The following is a 16,951-nucleotide window of genomic DNA, read 5'->3' as shown; positions in this document are numbered from 1 at the left end:
GCGGTAATGAGCTTCATAAAGGCAAGTACCATGATCGAGGGCTCAGCACATCAAACCGCCAGTCCCAATGTTTGTGACAACATCAACACCAGTCCAGGTGAGGATGTCCAACACATCCGCACCTTCCCCCAGATCCTCGGGGCTGGGGAGGGGGAGGCTGTAAATATATTTTTTATTATCTGCCCAAATTACTCTGGGATATGTCACTATTTCACTCCAGCCTATACTAACCTACCATATCTCACTTCCTATTCAAAGTTCCATGCAGTTGTGGTGTTTGAACAAACCGACTGTAGAGTTGTACCGTTTAGAAAATTTAGATCCTGTACCAAATAGATATCTCTTCCCTTGGTCTCATATGGAAGTTGAAGTTTTAAAACACAATCAGTTTCAACGTTTACCCTTTGGCCTGGCTTGCCCTGGTCTTAACCAGACCTGCTTCATTCATATCACTAATTGAAGTCTGGGCTCTTTTTCAGCTTTTTTTTTTTTTTTTTTTTTTTTTTGACAGTGGCTGTATGCACTAATCCTGAAATTCATATCTGCCGAGCTCTAGCTCTGAGTTTCAGGTGTCTTGGAGATATGCATTGTTCCAGACACCAATCAGGTTATACGCTAGACGATCAGCATCTCAAAGTTTAGAGACAGGCATTACAATTCAGGGATAGAGTTAACTGCTCTAAGAGCTTACAATCTAGGGACTATTATAATTATTATGTCCACGTTAGGCTATGTTCTAAGATTCAATTCTGAGTTTACACATTGTAGTTAGTCCATATTGGTGAGGCATCATCCCTCTCACCATGTTTTCTCCAACACTTTTACTCCTATATATATATTTTCCTACAATTTTATAGAGTTATATTCACATACCATACATTTATCCACAGTGTACAATCAGTTGTTCATAGTATCATCATAAAGTTGTACATTTATCACCACAATCAGCACTTGAACATATTGATTACTACAAGAAAAATTGTGTTTTTTTTTAACAATAAGAAAAAAATGATAAAAAGAAAAATAACATGTCATACAATATACTAGTAAGGACAGCAAATAACACCACTACCAAGAATCCCATATTCCTCCCCTATATCCCCCTCTCATATACATTTAGCATTGGCATATTGCCTTTGTTACATTTAATGGAGGTATATTACAATGTTACTGTTGACCATAGACTCCAGTTTGCTTTGATTATGTTTTTTCCTGAATACCATCCCCTTTTCAACTCTCTACATGGCTGACATGCATTTGCTTTCCCACATGCAAAAACATTTTTATATTTGTATATTTAGTAACAGTCATTGGCCACTCCAGTTTTTGCCACGTTATACAGTCCCGGTCTTTATCATCTATCTTTACCTCTGGTGTCATACATTCTCCTATCCCACCTCTTTCAGCTTTACTCACAGACATCTTTGTTCAGTGTACTTACAATACTGTGCTACCATCACACAGTATTATGCTATCTATTTCTGGATCTATGCAGTCAATCCTAAACATTCTGTAGTCCTTCAGCATCAAATGGCTGGTCTCTGCCCTCTTTCTATCTCCTGGTCACCTGTGTTGTCAGCTTTTAACTGCCAAAGTTTGTTCATTAATGTCTGTTCATATTAGTGAGACCATACAGAATCTGTCCTTTTGTTTCTGTCTAACTTCACTCAACATAATGTCCTCAAGGTTCATCCACATTATTACATGATCCATGTCTTTGTTCTGTCTTACAGCTGCATAATATTCCATCATGTGTATATACCACAGTGTGTTTATCCACTTGTCCTTTGATGGACATTTGGGCTGTTTCCATCTCTTGGCAATTGTGAACAATGCTGCAATAAACATAAGTTTACAAATGTCTGTTTGTATCTTAAGTTTCAGTTCCTCTGGGTATATACCTAGCAATGGAATAGCTGGGTCATATGGCAAATCTATATTTAGCTTCCTGAGGAACCTCCACACTGTCTTCCAGAGTGGTTGCACCATTCTACATTCCCAACAACAATGAATAAGTGTGCCTCTTTCTCCACATCCTCTCCAGCACTTGTCATTTTCTGTTTTTTTTGGATAATGGCCATTCTGGTAGGTGTGAGATGATATCTCATTTTGGTTTTGATTTGCATTTCCTTAGTAGCCAGTGAAGTTGAGCATTTTTTCATATGTTTTTGAGCCATTTGTATTTCCTGTTCAGAAAAATGTCTGTCCATGTCTTTTGCCCATTTTTTAATTGGATTGTTTGTCTTTCTGTTATTGAGATGCAGGATTCCTTTATATATTCGGGATATTAAACCCTTATCTGATATGTGGTTTCCAAATATCATCTCCCATTGTGTAGGTTGCCTTTTTACTTTTCTAACAAAGTCCTTTGATGTACAAAAGTGTTTAATTTTGAGGAGATCCCATTTGTCTATTTGTTCTTTGGTTGCTCGTGCCTTGGGTGTGAGGTCTAAGAAACCACCTCCTATCACAAGATCTTTAAGATATTGCCCTACATTTTCTTCTAAGAGTTTTATGGTCTTGGTGCTAATGTTTAGGGGAAAATATATTTTTTATTATCTGCCCAAATTACTCTGGGATGTGTCACTATTTCACTCCAGCCTATACTAACCTACAGTTATCTCACTTTCTATTCAAAGTTCCATGCAATTGTGGTGTTTGAACAAATCGACTATAGAGTTGTACCGTTTAGAAAATTTAGATCCTTTTTTTTTAATAGAAATTGACAACTGATTTTAAAGTTAATATGGAAATGCTAAGCATCGATCTTCAACAAAGGTGTAGAGGCAATTCAGTGGAGAAAGAATAGACTTTTCAACAAATGGTGGTGAAACAACTGGATATCCATATGCTACAAAAAGGGGGGAAGGGGACTTTGCTCCATACCTTGCGACATGTATAACAATTAACTCAAAATGGATCAGATATAACTTTTATAACTTTGAGTTAGGGATTTCTTAGGACACCAAAAGCATAAACCATAAAAAGAATCAAGTGAAAAAAATGGACTTAATCGAATCAAAATGAAAGTCTTCTGCTCTATGAAAGAACAGTTAGAATAATGAGAAAACAAGCCACAGACTGGGAGAAAATAGTTACAAAGACCTTCCACCCAGTTTTACTTTGCATTCTTTAATTACCAATGAGGCTGAGTATCTTTTTCTATGTTTGCTGTGGCTAGTCGTATTTTCTTTTATGTGAAATACCTGTTCAATGAATGCTTTTGACCATTTTTCTAATGGGGTTTTTGATCATTTTATTATTACTCTGTTGGCACTCCTTATATATTCTAAATACTAATTCCTTCTTGATAAGATGTGCTACAACTTAGTTAATACTGACTGCTTTGAAATAAGACCTGATGAAGTGAAAATAGAAACATGATATACAGGGAAATTGATTAGAATATTTTGATGGTTTGCCAATATATATGTATTAACCATCACTTCTCTTCATTTAAAAAAATCATTTTAGGATATATAAATAATCTTTCTATTTCTACAAAAGGATAACATGAGGTAGATTATTAAGTTTTGGGATATATTCTAAGGACACAAAGAACTGCAAAGAAATCTTAAACTTTACCCAGTAGGCTTACTGTTAATAATAATATTAATTATTATTAACTTGAAATATTTCATTTATATTACGAGAGAGAAATTAAGTAAATATATTTACTAATACTAGTGTTAATATAAAATAAATATTAATGATTTTCAGTACAAAAGAGTAAAAATATAAGACTTCTAAAAAACTGTTCGATATGAACTGGAAATACCATTATGAACTCATTTAAAATATTTATTTCTGTGCACTGTCTTCTGACAAGGCCTCATTATTTATGATACCTTTGAAGTGATAAGTGCACTTATTGGAGATACATCTATATATCTATATCTATATCTATCTCTGGTATTCCCTAACAAAGTGAATCAGTTCTCCTTAGAACAATGGACTGACACTGGAAAAGCTTAAGGTGAGCCTGGGACACCAGAATGTACCAGAAAGCAACAAAGTGCTAAGATAAATTGGTCATTCAGACCAAAAGTAAAAGCTTTAAGGGCTTCCACTGACCATATTTGGGGCAATCTGAGCATTCAAAGAATAATACCTGAAATAGGTTATAACACATTGAATAAATAAAAATCCCCAAGTCCACACTGAAACCATGGAGCTCTTCTTCCTAGAAGAACACCAACTAACAAATGGAGAAATGACAGAATTAGAAAAATTACCATTTTTACAACTCAAAATATAACTGACTTGGCCAAGGATCACCAGTGGATGATAAAACTTTTGGGTCAAATTCTTATAGGGAACACACAGTTTCCATGGAGCCAAAGTAACAGCCCTACAGAGTACTTGGCAATTGCCAAGGAGCAAACGGACATCACAATGAAGAGATCTGGCAGTCACCACTTTAAACTGATTAACACACTAACAGTGAGACAACCTGACATTTTGTGCCTTTTGATGAAATTTGAAATACACAGCATCACCTATAAAGTTTTAATGCCAAAAATATTTAACGTGAATTTAATCAAACCTCAAGACGTAGTTTCCAGGTTACAGGAAGTACAGAAGATAAAGGAAACTGACACCAAGAAAAATCAATCCATCCAGAATATGAAACCATCTAAAAAGATAACTGGTCCATACCATGGAGCTGAAGAGAGGAGGTAGGGGAGGATGGATGGCACCTAGAGCAAATGTTCGTAGAAATGTATTAACAAACTGTAAGAGCAAACCTTGATTGGCTCCTAGATTTAAAAAGAAAAAATCTAGAGATGTAAAAGAAATTCTTGAGACAATTAGGTATTTTAGATGACATTATGGAATTAATTTTCCTAGGATGTAATATTGATATGGTGACTATATCAGAATCCCTTTGTTCTGAGATGCTGGCTGAAGATTTTAGGAGTAAAACGTCGTATGTCTACAACTTCCCTTTAAATGATACAACAAAAGAAAAAAATGTATACATATCATAAATAAATGTATTTTTATTTAAATAAGATAAGATAAATGCTAGTAATTCTTCAACCTAAATGAAGGAAATGCAGGTATCCATTATACTATTCCTTCAAGCTTTCTGAATGTTTCAGAATTTTTCTAAGAAGAAGGTCATTTTGGCCATTCCCTTGCTCATTTCCTCCTCCCAAAGGCAAGCTGGTGAGAGGAGTTTTCACTCGACCAATTAGGCAGGGCAGAGGAGACAAAGACTAATTCCAACTACTGGGAAGTACAGAGGAGAGAGACTGCAACATGGCCAGATAATGTATGGGGTTGGGAACTCCAAGTATTCAAAAGCCAACTCTGAAAAAAGGTTAAGAGGGGAAAAAAATTAAAAGCCTGCTCAAAGCCCACTCTAGATTCCTGGCATTCAAAGCAAATACTGTGATAAATGATCATTCCTACTGAACATATAAGGAGAGAAAGAAACCTACAGAGGTTATGTACTCTAGTCCAGTGTTAACCAATGAAGTAAGCCTTAGATTTAGGATTAGAACAGGTATCTGCCAGATTCTAGCAACTGTGGTCTTTCTTCTCTACCATGTTTTAGTATTCACCCTTCAGCTTCCCTCAATGGATAAGACTGCTAATACGAACTAAATGTATGGTGCTATGAATGAACAGAGAAAAAGTCTGAAATAAAATATAAATCCATTGTGTGCTTAACTATTAGTGCATTACAGATAAAGCAGAATTAATTTTGTCTCATTTACATCATTTTGTCACTCAAAAGTAGTGTTTCTGTGCATGAGATTTTTTGAGCAGGGTATTTACTACTGATCACTAACTTTAAAAATTATTTAAATGCCTGCCATTTTAAATGATGACTATTTTTTCAAGATAAAAAAATTACTGACTGAATTGGAAATTGTCTATCAAACACACCGGTAGAAATGTTAATACTACCCCTAAGTATCAACAGGCAGCAAGACTAAGGGACTAAAGAGAGTCCTAGTAGCCACCAAAAAATAAGCAATAACAAAGATTCTAACATAACTATTAAATGCCCTTCAGACTGGGGATATTCAAAAGCAATCAGAGAAATCACTGTTATTTAAATATTCTTGAATGCAAATTAATATTATTATAGACAAATACTCCCTGTAACACAAATGAATGGTAGCCATCTTGAGAGGGAAGATCAGAGCAAAGAGGTAATATCTCAAAAGACCAAGGAGTTCCATTTATCAATGGCATAAAGAGGAAATAATGAGTATCACTTGAGGGTCAGTTATTATCATAGGTGCAGAAACAATAATTTTTGCAGTGGAGCTACCGAGATTAGACTCCATAGAGTGAGCAACACTCAATATTTGAAACATTAAGGCTGATAAATAACGCCAAGCCCCTGCCCACTGTCAATTATTTATACTGAGTTGTGCCTGGATTCAGCAATGCTGATACCATTGTACTTTACTAGCTATGTGACTCTGAGGAAGTTTCTTAATCTCTCTGGGTACTTGTCCCTATCAAACTCCCTTGGAACTATACCTAGGCCCTATGAAGTACCACATAGTGTTTACTGTTACTCTGCTACTACCCAAACCCATTGTGACTAATGACACCTTAGTAAGTCTGCAGGCCAGGGTAAGGGGTAATGCCCCCAGTTATTTAAGACAGTAAAATTCACTGGCACCAAGTGAATTCTAAGTCATGAGGATAGCCGAATTAGCAAAATGTTTCTGCCACTCCAGATATAATAATTTAAAAGCCATCAAATGTCAAAAATAAAAGAGATTAATTCATCTTTTTATTAATGGTTTATTCAAACATTAAAATACTCTTATAATAGAATCGAGACCTTCAAAACATAAGTTTAATGTCACTTTCCAAGATCAGATGATGAAAGACTGAGGCTTCTGTCTTGGGTGTGTGCCTGTCTCTTATTCAAGTAAGGTAGCTGCTAAGTTGTGACCAAACTTGACCAAAGGCCCCTACCAGGCATCTGGTAAGGAGCAGTGTGGAACTCAGGCATGCGGAGGACCACATGAGTGAGCACGGAGCACATACTTGAGGCCCAGTCAAGCCTTCACATGACTGCACCCTCACAAGAGAATCTGATCCAGGCTCTCCTCAACTCCTGACACCCAACACTTGTTTTAAGCTGCTGAATTTGGGACCAGGTAATTTCTTAAACAGCGAAACATACTGTAGGACTATTACGTTTAAGACACTAACCACTTTACCATCCTTTTATAAAAGGGACCCATGACAGACATTTTGTTGGGAGATAATTTTCCTGGGTTTCTTGCATATCTGCACAAAACCTGATACTCATGACCTTTGTTCCAGACTGTCTTTTAAAGGTTTCTACAGTGAACAACCTTGGTAAATAGAGATATTATCTCCCTCTGGAGAAGAGAACAGGTTGATTTGCTGTCCAGTATAATAAAGATATTGTTTCCCTCCAGAGTAAAAGTTGAACAGGTTTGCTTTCAGGTCCTTATGAAAGACTCAGGTTTCCTAAGCATGGAGTTCCTCACCCACTCTGAACAGCACCTACCTGCCCTGACTCCACATCTCCCTCACTGGACTGGGGGATGAACATGTGAACATGAAGCTCATGTGGCATGCTGTGTTGTAAGTAATAAAGTCCTTAGTCTCAGACCCAGAAGTTTCATGTCTTTTGAAAGCATCCATTCAACTATGGCAAGCTAAACTGCTAGCTTGCAAGGAGGGTTAAATCTCAGACTCTACATGGCTCTTCACAAATTAATCTTTGGCACCAGTAAAGAACACTTTTTTTTTTTTGTCTTAGGACATTGTCAATCTTAGAACCACTGCATTTCCTTCCCTGCTTTGATGACTAAGAAACTCAGAATCAAGCCTGCAACATTCTCTCAAATTGCGCAGATCCCTACTAATAAATCTTTATGTCTTAACCTTACCTGACTTTGTTATTTGTAATCTATTTAGTGTTTGCTTTAATTTCTTCAACTATCTGTCTATTATATGTACACATTTATTTGTGAAGTTCCTTAAGTAGGTATGTAAAGTGTTGGGATACAAATATTGGCTACTTATCCTTCAAGATAAACTCAAGCAAGGACCCGTCCTAAGAAGTACTTCCTGACTTTCACAGCTGAGGAGGTGCCCCTGTTTGTGTTTCTCGTTATGCATCTCCATGATGGCTCACTGTATTCTGTTACAGGTCTATCATAAAACATACTACACTGTACTTTATTCATTTTTCTCACTTGTCTTTCCCAGGAGATTGTAAACTCCATGAGGACTAGGACAGGGTTTTCCTTAGAGAAAACCCAGCACATAGAGTCTAGGTCTCAAGAGGCATGGACAAACATACGAGGGAGATAGAACGTGCACACAAGAGAGATGGATATGGATGGTAGGGAAGTTCGATTTTCTGTTCCTTGCAATTAGGTGAGGAAGAACTGGGAAAGTCTTCTCCAGTTTAAGATGTGGGTTAGTATTAAATTGTGAGTTATTATTATACCATGAAAAAAGAAAAAAAAAAAAAAAAAAAAAGGCGGCCCTGAAGAAAGAAGAGATACCATGAGAAAATCAACAAGGCAAAAAAGGTAGGTTTAAGGCAAAATAGATAGTTTTATTTGATGCTAAGAAAGAAAACAAGGATGGTAGATTGGGACCAGACTGAACAGCCTAGAGAGTTGTGCCAACTGTGAAAAATAAATAAAAAAAATAAAGTGTACCCTTAGAAGATTTCTCTTATGAAACTATTTCCAATATTTCTCTTATGATCAGATGGGGAAAAAATAAACTAATATTCTAAATGTATCCCAAGTAATACTGTATAAAAATACTGCAAAGATAATTGCTTAGTGGAAAATTTTTATTTTTATTACACTCCAAAATTAAAATGTGTAGTACTTAAGCTAATCTGGCAAGAAGGACTTCAAGCAGTGATAGTATTTATGAGATTCTGAACAAAGCTATCATGAGTCCACAAACATTTAAGAGGTCAAAATACACAAAAAGCTCCATATGCTAGCAGAGTTGCGATCATATTCTAGGCAAAGAAAATTAAACAAAAACAATAAAGAATTTTTCTGCTTGTCATTTTAGTGCTGTAATTTTGTAGCTGCAGAAATCTTTTTCTAAAGAATAGTGATACTGACATTTCTACTTTTCTAGAAAGTGTAGAGGGCGATTAAGGTAGCATGCATGAAGCCCACCTTCAGCTATGCCGGAGATGTGCAACATGGCCGCCAGGGCTGATACAACAATAGCTTAAGTTACCCTCAGCCTTCTTTACGGAAGTAGTTCGCGCCAAAAGTGCTAGTTCGCGCCAAAAATGCTAACCCTACATCTGCCATCCGCCCTAGCAACAGCAGCCACCAATCCTAGACCGCCACGAGCCCTTGCTAGCCACTTCCCCTTCTCCTAGAGTATATATGCTCTGCCTCTTCAATAAAGTTTTGCAGCTTGATCAGAAACCTGTCTTGCTGTCGTTCTTCGCGTCTCTTGTCCCATACCATTCCTCCCTCACAGGATTTGGAGCCTCCGTTGATCGTCCCGCGGGCCGGGACAAGAAAGCACCCTCAATAATGAAAGAGCCCACAATGAAAATACAAGTCCATTCTGGAACAAGCCAGAATCTAAAATCCTAACCTCTAGTCCAGAACACTCTTGAATAATTTCTCAATCCAGGGAACTGCTTGCAAACACAGCCTTCTAAATGCACCTTGGGGAGAGGTAAGAGTCCTTGAAATGCATAGGAGTTACCATCAGATCATAAAAGGCTAAGGGAATCTTTCAAGAGGCCATGTCTATCTAGAGATTTACTGACTTGGTAATGTGGGTCACAAGCTTTTTATCATACATACATATTAGATTAGGTGTTCAATTTTACTGAAAGTATTTTGAGCATATCAGATTCCACAACTACAGAGAGTTAATGGATCTATTTTATATCCATTACCAACATTCCCTGTTGTTTCTTAAATACACAGTACCAGACACAGCTATTTCTCTCTTGGGAATATCGTCATAGACGCATCTAAATCATTGCTCTATTAAATATGTCACTACAAAATTTTCCCTTGAATTGAAAAACTAAATACAGTTAAATAACAGTTTAAACTGAAAGCTAAACAGAGATTCATTAGTCAATTTGAATATCTGGTTAAGACATATGATTTTGTAATTAAGTACAAGAGAAATGCTACAAGTTTAATTTTTCAGGTTTTGTTTTGTCTGCTTATGAATTCAGTCCTTATGCCTATGTCTCATCATTAACTTTTGGTTGCCTGAAGCTCATTTTCTTACAGATTGCTCAGAATGCTCATAAGAACAATATTCCCTTGGTTCTTGCATGTACATAACAATTTATATGTGACCTTTATAGCTGAAGGTCACCTTGGCTGGATATAAAATCTTTGGGTCACATTTTCTTTCCCTGAATATTGTAAATGTATTATTCTATTCTTTTGGCCTAAAGTGTTGGATATAATCTGAAAATAATCTGAGCTTTTCCCCTGATAATTCATGTGTTCTTTTTTACCTAGGAATTTTGTCACTATATGAAGCAGGCCCAGGCTGCAATGTTTATTGGGACTTGGTGCTGATTTTAATAGTTTTCCTGTCTTCTTTCTTGTTCTTAGCCTTCTATCTGATTTGGGGACAAAGGAGTAAAATAGGCATCCAGTGAGAGGCTCTCTCCATAGTAAAAAACATGAACTTCAGGACATGACCTCGAACCATCTTTCAGATCTACTCATTGACCCAGTGGCTCACTTCTTTGTCCTTAATTATGTTCTGGAAAAATAAAGGTACAGTATATCTGAATTAGGAACTGGGAATCATTAATGGAAAAACTGTAACTGGGGGAAAGTCAAGTTCAGAAATCCACTTGAGAAACACTAAGATTTCTTTTAGTAACTAAACACTTTTTATTACAAAAACTTTGACAGTAAAAAGAACTCAGAAAGCAGCTTCCTGGCTACTTGAAACTATGGCCATGATTATATAAACTCAGACATCAAAATACAAAAGATTAAATTCCTTCAAGAAGTTAAGACATTTCATCATTTTCAGGCCTCTACTGATCATGAGGATGCAAAGGTGTATCACAGCACATAGCCCTGCCTGACTCAGCACAACTCCAGACATGTCCCCAGGTGTATGCTACAATCTTTTCTAAAAACGAGACATTATATTTGGTGAATAATTCAGTCTCAGGTTATCCTAAAGAAATTCAGAAAATGAAAACAAAGGGTTAGAAGATGTACGATTTAGAAATGAAATAAAGGTCTCCGATAAATTTAGAAAACAAAGCTCATTTTTGCTTTTCATTCTAGAACCCCACCTAGTTTCATAATCCAAGTAAAATTAATGCTTTTGAGTTTAATCATCAGAATGCTTAAGCCATGTACCAACTTGTGCACACTCCTATGTTAGACACTGACCGCAGCAATGTAAACAGATACAGTTAGTGGACTTCAGGTCTAAAGCTTATAATCTATGTCAGATGAAATAAATATGAGATGAATTTAAGTCCCAGGAAAAGCGGTTAAATTACTGTACTAAAATACAAATATCTGCCAAGTCTGAACCATCATACAAATGCTAAAAATATCTGCAACCCCTTTTCTAAGGAAAATATTAATTCTATGTGTATCTACAACTATTAAAATAAACAGCGCTAGAGTAGAGTATTAGTTCTTACACTTTCATAGCAGGGTAACTTTCTTTTCATCTTAGTTGGTGGCAAAAAAATGCGTTGTTCCTTAACACACAAAAGGCATCTGTCCACTACATAATGCTGAATGACTAAGACACTGCAGAGCCAAAGATTTCATTTTAGCATTTTATCGTTATGGCCCAAACATGAGTACATCTTCTCCCATCCATTCTTAAGTTTTATAGAATCTGATTTACATTTTCTTTAAACTACAGCAAATAAACTGTTTCATCAACCATTCAGAAGCTCAGGATTCCAGGCTATGAGAATTTCTTTCTGAGGGAAGTCCAAAGTAACAAAGAGGCAGCCAAAGGACTCAGCAGCTGCCCACCCTTTCTCCTAGACCTTTGGAGCCCAGTCCAAACAAAGCATAGTATCTGGATCATATTCTTCTCAATACTCCTCAAACAACATGCTGTACTTTAGGAGTTAAAACCTAATATACACTCTTGGTCTTTACAGAGCATCAATATGAGAACTCTCTACTTGAATAGTTTCTATGTCTTCTATGAAATCACAGCTGAAAATGTAACTCACTATGCCACACAGTATCAGCATCCAAAGAACGTCAGTACAATCCCAGGAAAAATTCTGTCTCTGTAAACAAATTTGACTGCTTTCTTCCCACAAACAATGAATGTAATTCAATACTACACAAAGAACAGTTCCTCTTTAGCCTTAGCAGTCAGGAATCTTAAAGCCAAATACTATCCAGACAGCTATAATTAGCTCCCTCAAGAGCCTGGTACCTTCTACTCCCTATGCTCTTCTTAGATGGTTTATCATGTTTTTAACCTTAATTGTCCTGTTTCATACTATCCTTAATTCTGTTAGGATACTGAAAACCTTTTCAAAGATATGTACATATTTTCTCTACCCAACGTATTTTTCTAGCCTTTATTTTTCTGGTCATTATCTCTCTTACATTTTCAGGTATCATTCTATATTTAATGATGTAAGAATTTGAACTGATATTGATACAAGGATGCTAATTTAATAAAGACCAAGTTTCTGTCAATAAGTCCCCTCCATGCCCCCAACAATTTACTGAGTGACCCACTCAGGGGAAGGCGGGCCCTGCACAGCTATGCTCGGCACCTCACCTTTGCAGTAGTCTGCAGGGTCCTCTTGCTCCTCATCGTCTGATCCCAGGATCTCCTCCTCCGGCTCTGGGGGAGCGGGGTCTGGCAGGGGTGGTGGTGGTGGTGGTGGTGGTGGTGGTGGTGGTGGTGGAGGAGGAACTAGAGGAGCTTTCTGTTGAGGCTCCGGCCTGAAACAGTAGGGAAAAAATTCCTATTTACTCAGAAGTAAATCTTGCATTATGGATACACTTGAGAGTTTCTAAATATGGGAAAAAATAAAAGTTCTCACACATTAAGAAGAAATACCTATTGATGACACTTCACCCAATTTAGCAGAATTCAAGCAATGCTTCAATGTACAGGGCAGGGGGGTAGAAGTCTTCCTCTATTAGCCAAGAGGTAATTATGAGGCATGTTTTTGCTTAACATTTCAGTGTTTCTTAAGCCCTGCCAATGATATGAAAGGTAAGTGAAACGAAGGAGTATACCATGAAATGCACTGTTGGGGATTGTATCATGAACCCCACAAAACGCATGTTCAGATCCCAAACCCTGGTCCTGTGGGTGTGACTCCATTTGTAACTAGGACCTTTGAAGATGTTACTAAAGTGTGCCCAACTGAATGAGGGTGGGCCTTATTCCAATACAGCTGAAATCCTTATAAGCAAAGGAAATTGAACACACAAAGACGCCACGAGGAGCAGCCAGAAGCTGGAAATCAGCAGAACTTAGAAGAGAAAAGAGAAGATGCTGCCATGTGCATTGCCATGTGAAGGAAAAGTCAAGGAACCCTAGAAATTGCTGGCCAGCCAGAAGATACAGACACCGGGAGGAAGCAAACCTTCTAGCCTCTGAAATTGTGAATCAATGTTCCTGTTGTTGAGCCAATGTACTGTATGGAAGTTGTTTTAGCAGCTAGGAAACTAACGTATCCATACAGCCCTGTTAGTTAGAAAAGGTCCCACAGAGATTATAGAAGGACAGGTGCAAGGAGCCCTCAACTTATAAAGGGGATTGCTTTCCATTATTTGAAAGTCATAATTCTTTTTTCCATAGAAACAGGTTAGTATACCTATGTAGGATAACTTATAAAAGCTCACTAATATAGCTGAACTGTATGATTTTCATTAAGAAATTCAGGTACCTTATCAATCTGCTTATCAAGAACACTGTCCCAAACTGGAAATTAGACAAAAACTCACTGTCAGCCAAATATAAATATAGCCCATACACTAATGCAATGTTTGCAATGGTCATTTCTAATTGTCACAAAAAGGTTAAATGATGTTAAGATAACTTAAAAAAATAAAAAAGCTAGGAAAACATGTAATACAAAAGGAAATAGCTTTGAGAACTTAAAAGATGTATTCTTCATTTGGTTATCTAGCAAAAGTTTACATTTGCTTAAAGTATTCATAATGGGATTCTATAAAACCAAGGTTTCATTTACTACAAAACTTAACTATTATTTCTAAACATGTCCCAAAGTGGAAACCTGAATCTAAAGTTTCAACATGGATGCAAGAAACATACCTCCCCCCTAAGCCCCTGTCAAAGAACCACCCTGGTATTCCCTGAACTGGCCACAAACATCGAGCAGCAGGGGTAAGGGGGTTTAGGGTGATGGAGGTATTCCCTAGAAACAGTACCAGTAGTATGAAGTGGGGGTCTCCAGTTGTGGGGAGTGAGAGGAATCCAAGTGTACTGCTATAGTGGACAGGTGTCATTTTTTGAACTTTCTCAGTTTCTAATAACACCTGGATTTCCTCTGGTGGAGGCGGGGGGCAGTGGCACTTCTACTCCCTCCACTGTGGAAGGCTGGTTCCAAATTCCTTCTCCCCTTACCCTAGTACAGCACAGGGTCCATAGCCAAAGCTCACTCTTGAGCCCTGGAATCCGGAGGTCAGCTGTCACAGAGATGCAGGCTCACCAGAGAAGGCATTAAGAGAGAGGCCCAGGGGTGCTGGTGATCTGAAAACTGCCATTTAAAAGCTGGACTTCTAAATTCCTGCTAATTGTAAGCCCCCACATAGCCTTCCAAAACATTCCCTTTAGCACAAGTTAGCCACAACTCATTTATATGCCTTGCTGCTAAAAATCCAAACTGCCACAAACCAAAAATAAAAAGGCAGCAAAAATACCTGAAGTTGAGAGTAAGGGATGGGGATCACATGTGGTGAGTAATCTGAATGGCAAATGCTGGCAATTATGACTACCTTTCACAGGACAATTAAAGCATGGTTATGAGCTGAAAATTACTTGTATTGATTTCTAACAAGTAGAAAACTCAAAGCTATAGCTCCCTGGGTGACAGACACCGGGAGAGTTAACCATTCCTCATGATGGGACACGGAAGGGGAATAATCACAACCAAACATCCACATCACTTCCAAAATACATCCCAAAGTCCCAACAGACCTCATAATCATTTCTGGCTTTCTGGCAGCAATGCTCATTTTCTTTTCAACAGCCTTCCCATCACTGAAAGTAGAATGGTCCTAGGCAAAAGAGCTCATGAGCTCAGAGGCAGGAAAGGAAATACAATTGTTTCATCACTTCCCCCAAGGGAAGAGAAGGTTAGAGATGACGTGGGGAAAGGCATGAGCCACCCACTCTTCAGAGATGTGGGCAGAATCTATTTGACAAATTCATTCCATCAGAAATACCTTGAAAGCTTTCTGTGTTTTCCTAATTTAAATGTTATATATGGAAAGACGAGGAGATACATACTGTTGTACTTGCTACTGCAGAGTGACTCAACCTCAGCAGTACTGATATTTGGGCTAGAAATTTTTTGTTGGGGGGGGGGCTGCCCCGTGAACTGTAGCTGTTTGCCACATCCCTGCCCTTGATCCACTGGAGCACCTCTCCCATTTGACCACCAAAATGTCTCCAGACTATGACTAACATTCGTTTGGAGGCAAAATCGTCCTGGGTGAGAAACACTGCAGCCCTAGGGCATTCTCTCTATATAGCTTTATCTCCATGGAGTAGACAGAACCTGTGACAATATAATGGAAACGATTCTCATTTTCAGGACCCCACTTTCTCTCACTTGAGAGGCTCAGATATCTTTATTGTAACATGTGTCTCCCACTAATTCTTTACCCACTTGGTGAGCTGTCCGCATTTCTTTCAAAATTCTTAACCCTTCTGGTCTAAAAGACCAGGGCACTTCCCATTCCATCAGTGAGTGCTACAATGAACAGGCAGGCAGAAAACTCCCCAAAAGCCAGCTATCCTAAAACAGGGTACCCTAAAGTACAGAAGAAGTTTACTAATGTTGATTTAATACTTCAATTGTCTGTAATATTAGAAAATCTAGAACTGTGCTGTCCAATTCAGTAGCCCCTGGCTACATGTGGATATTGAACACTCGAAGCAAGTGTGAACCGAGATGTGTTTTAAGTGTAAAATACACACTGGATTTCTAAGATTTAATATTTTTCATATTTATTGCATGTAAAAATGATAATAAAAAAATGGTAACTTTTGGGCATACCAAATTAAATAAAACATACTACTAAAATTAATTTTACTGCTTCTTTTTGTTTTCTCTAAATGTAACTACTAGAACATTTTAAATGATAAATATGGCTCACATTGTATTTCTACTGGGCAGCACTGCTCTATACCCTTCAGATCCACTTTTATATCAGAAGGGCAGCAAGGCTTCACATTCAGAGATGTCTGGTCACACCATTGATTATCACTTTTAAGTATTTCTCATAGTGAAATCTTTCACATCAATTATCACCCACTCTCAATTCATTCAATTCATCATAGTAAATATCTCTGAGTACAATGTAACAGCCAAAGCTTGTAGCTCCCATCACTGATTCTTCTTCATCCCATCTATCCTTTTTCCTGCTGAGTGCATATAAAGAACACAGGTAAATTTTTTCTAGGGCAGAGTATGGAAGAAAGAACAATGCCACACCACCTAAGGTTGGCATCTTCTAAACTGGTTTCTGGTTGATTCTATAGTACTTCCAAGCCTGGTTAAATCTCAATTGGCTAAAAGACAAAGAGGCAACAAGTTATTTCACCAAGTACATATTCACGAAGTATATCAACAGATTAAAAAAACACCAAAAACATAAAAACTGCATTGAAAACCATCAAGAGGATATTTTAGGTAATAATTATTGGAAGCACATAAGAAGTCATGAGATGGGGAGTGGGGCAGAGAAAC

General features: G+C 37.6%; 1 protein-coding gene across 10 annotated transcripts in view; it reads right to left on the bottom strand.

The window, feature by feature from the left end:
• SRPK2 (SRSF protein kinase 2) overlaps positions 1–16,951 on the bottom strand; it is a 321,319-nt gene that overhangs the window by 65,208 nt on the left and 239,160 nt on the right. For all 10 annotated transcript variants that reach the window (XM_037836451.1, XM_037836455.1, XM_037836453.1 and 7 more), the window contains one exon: positions 12,778–12,944. In XM_037836451.1, the coding sequence (XP_037692379.1) occupies positions 12,778–12,944 (167 nt within the window). The remainder of the gene's footprint in view (positions 1–12,777; positions 12,945–16,951) is intronic.

This window comes from Choloepus didactylus, chromosome 5 (assembly GCF_015220235.1).
Source record: "Choloepus didactylus isolate mChoDid1 chromosome 5, mChoDid1.pri, whole genome shotgun sequence".
Taxonomy (NCBI): Eukaryota; Metazoa; Chordata; class Mammalia; order Pilosa; family Megalonychidae; genus Choloepus; species Choloepus didactylus.
This window is presented reverse-complemented; position numbering and strand designations above follow the sequence as displayed.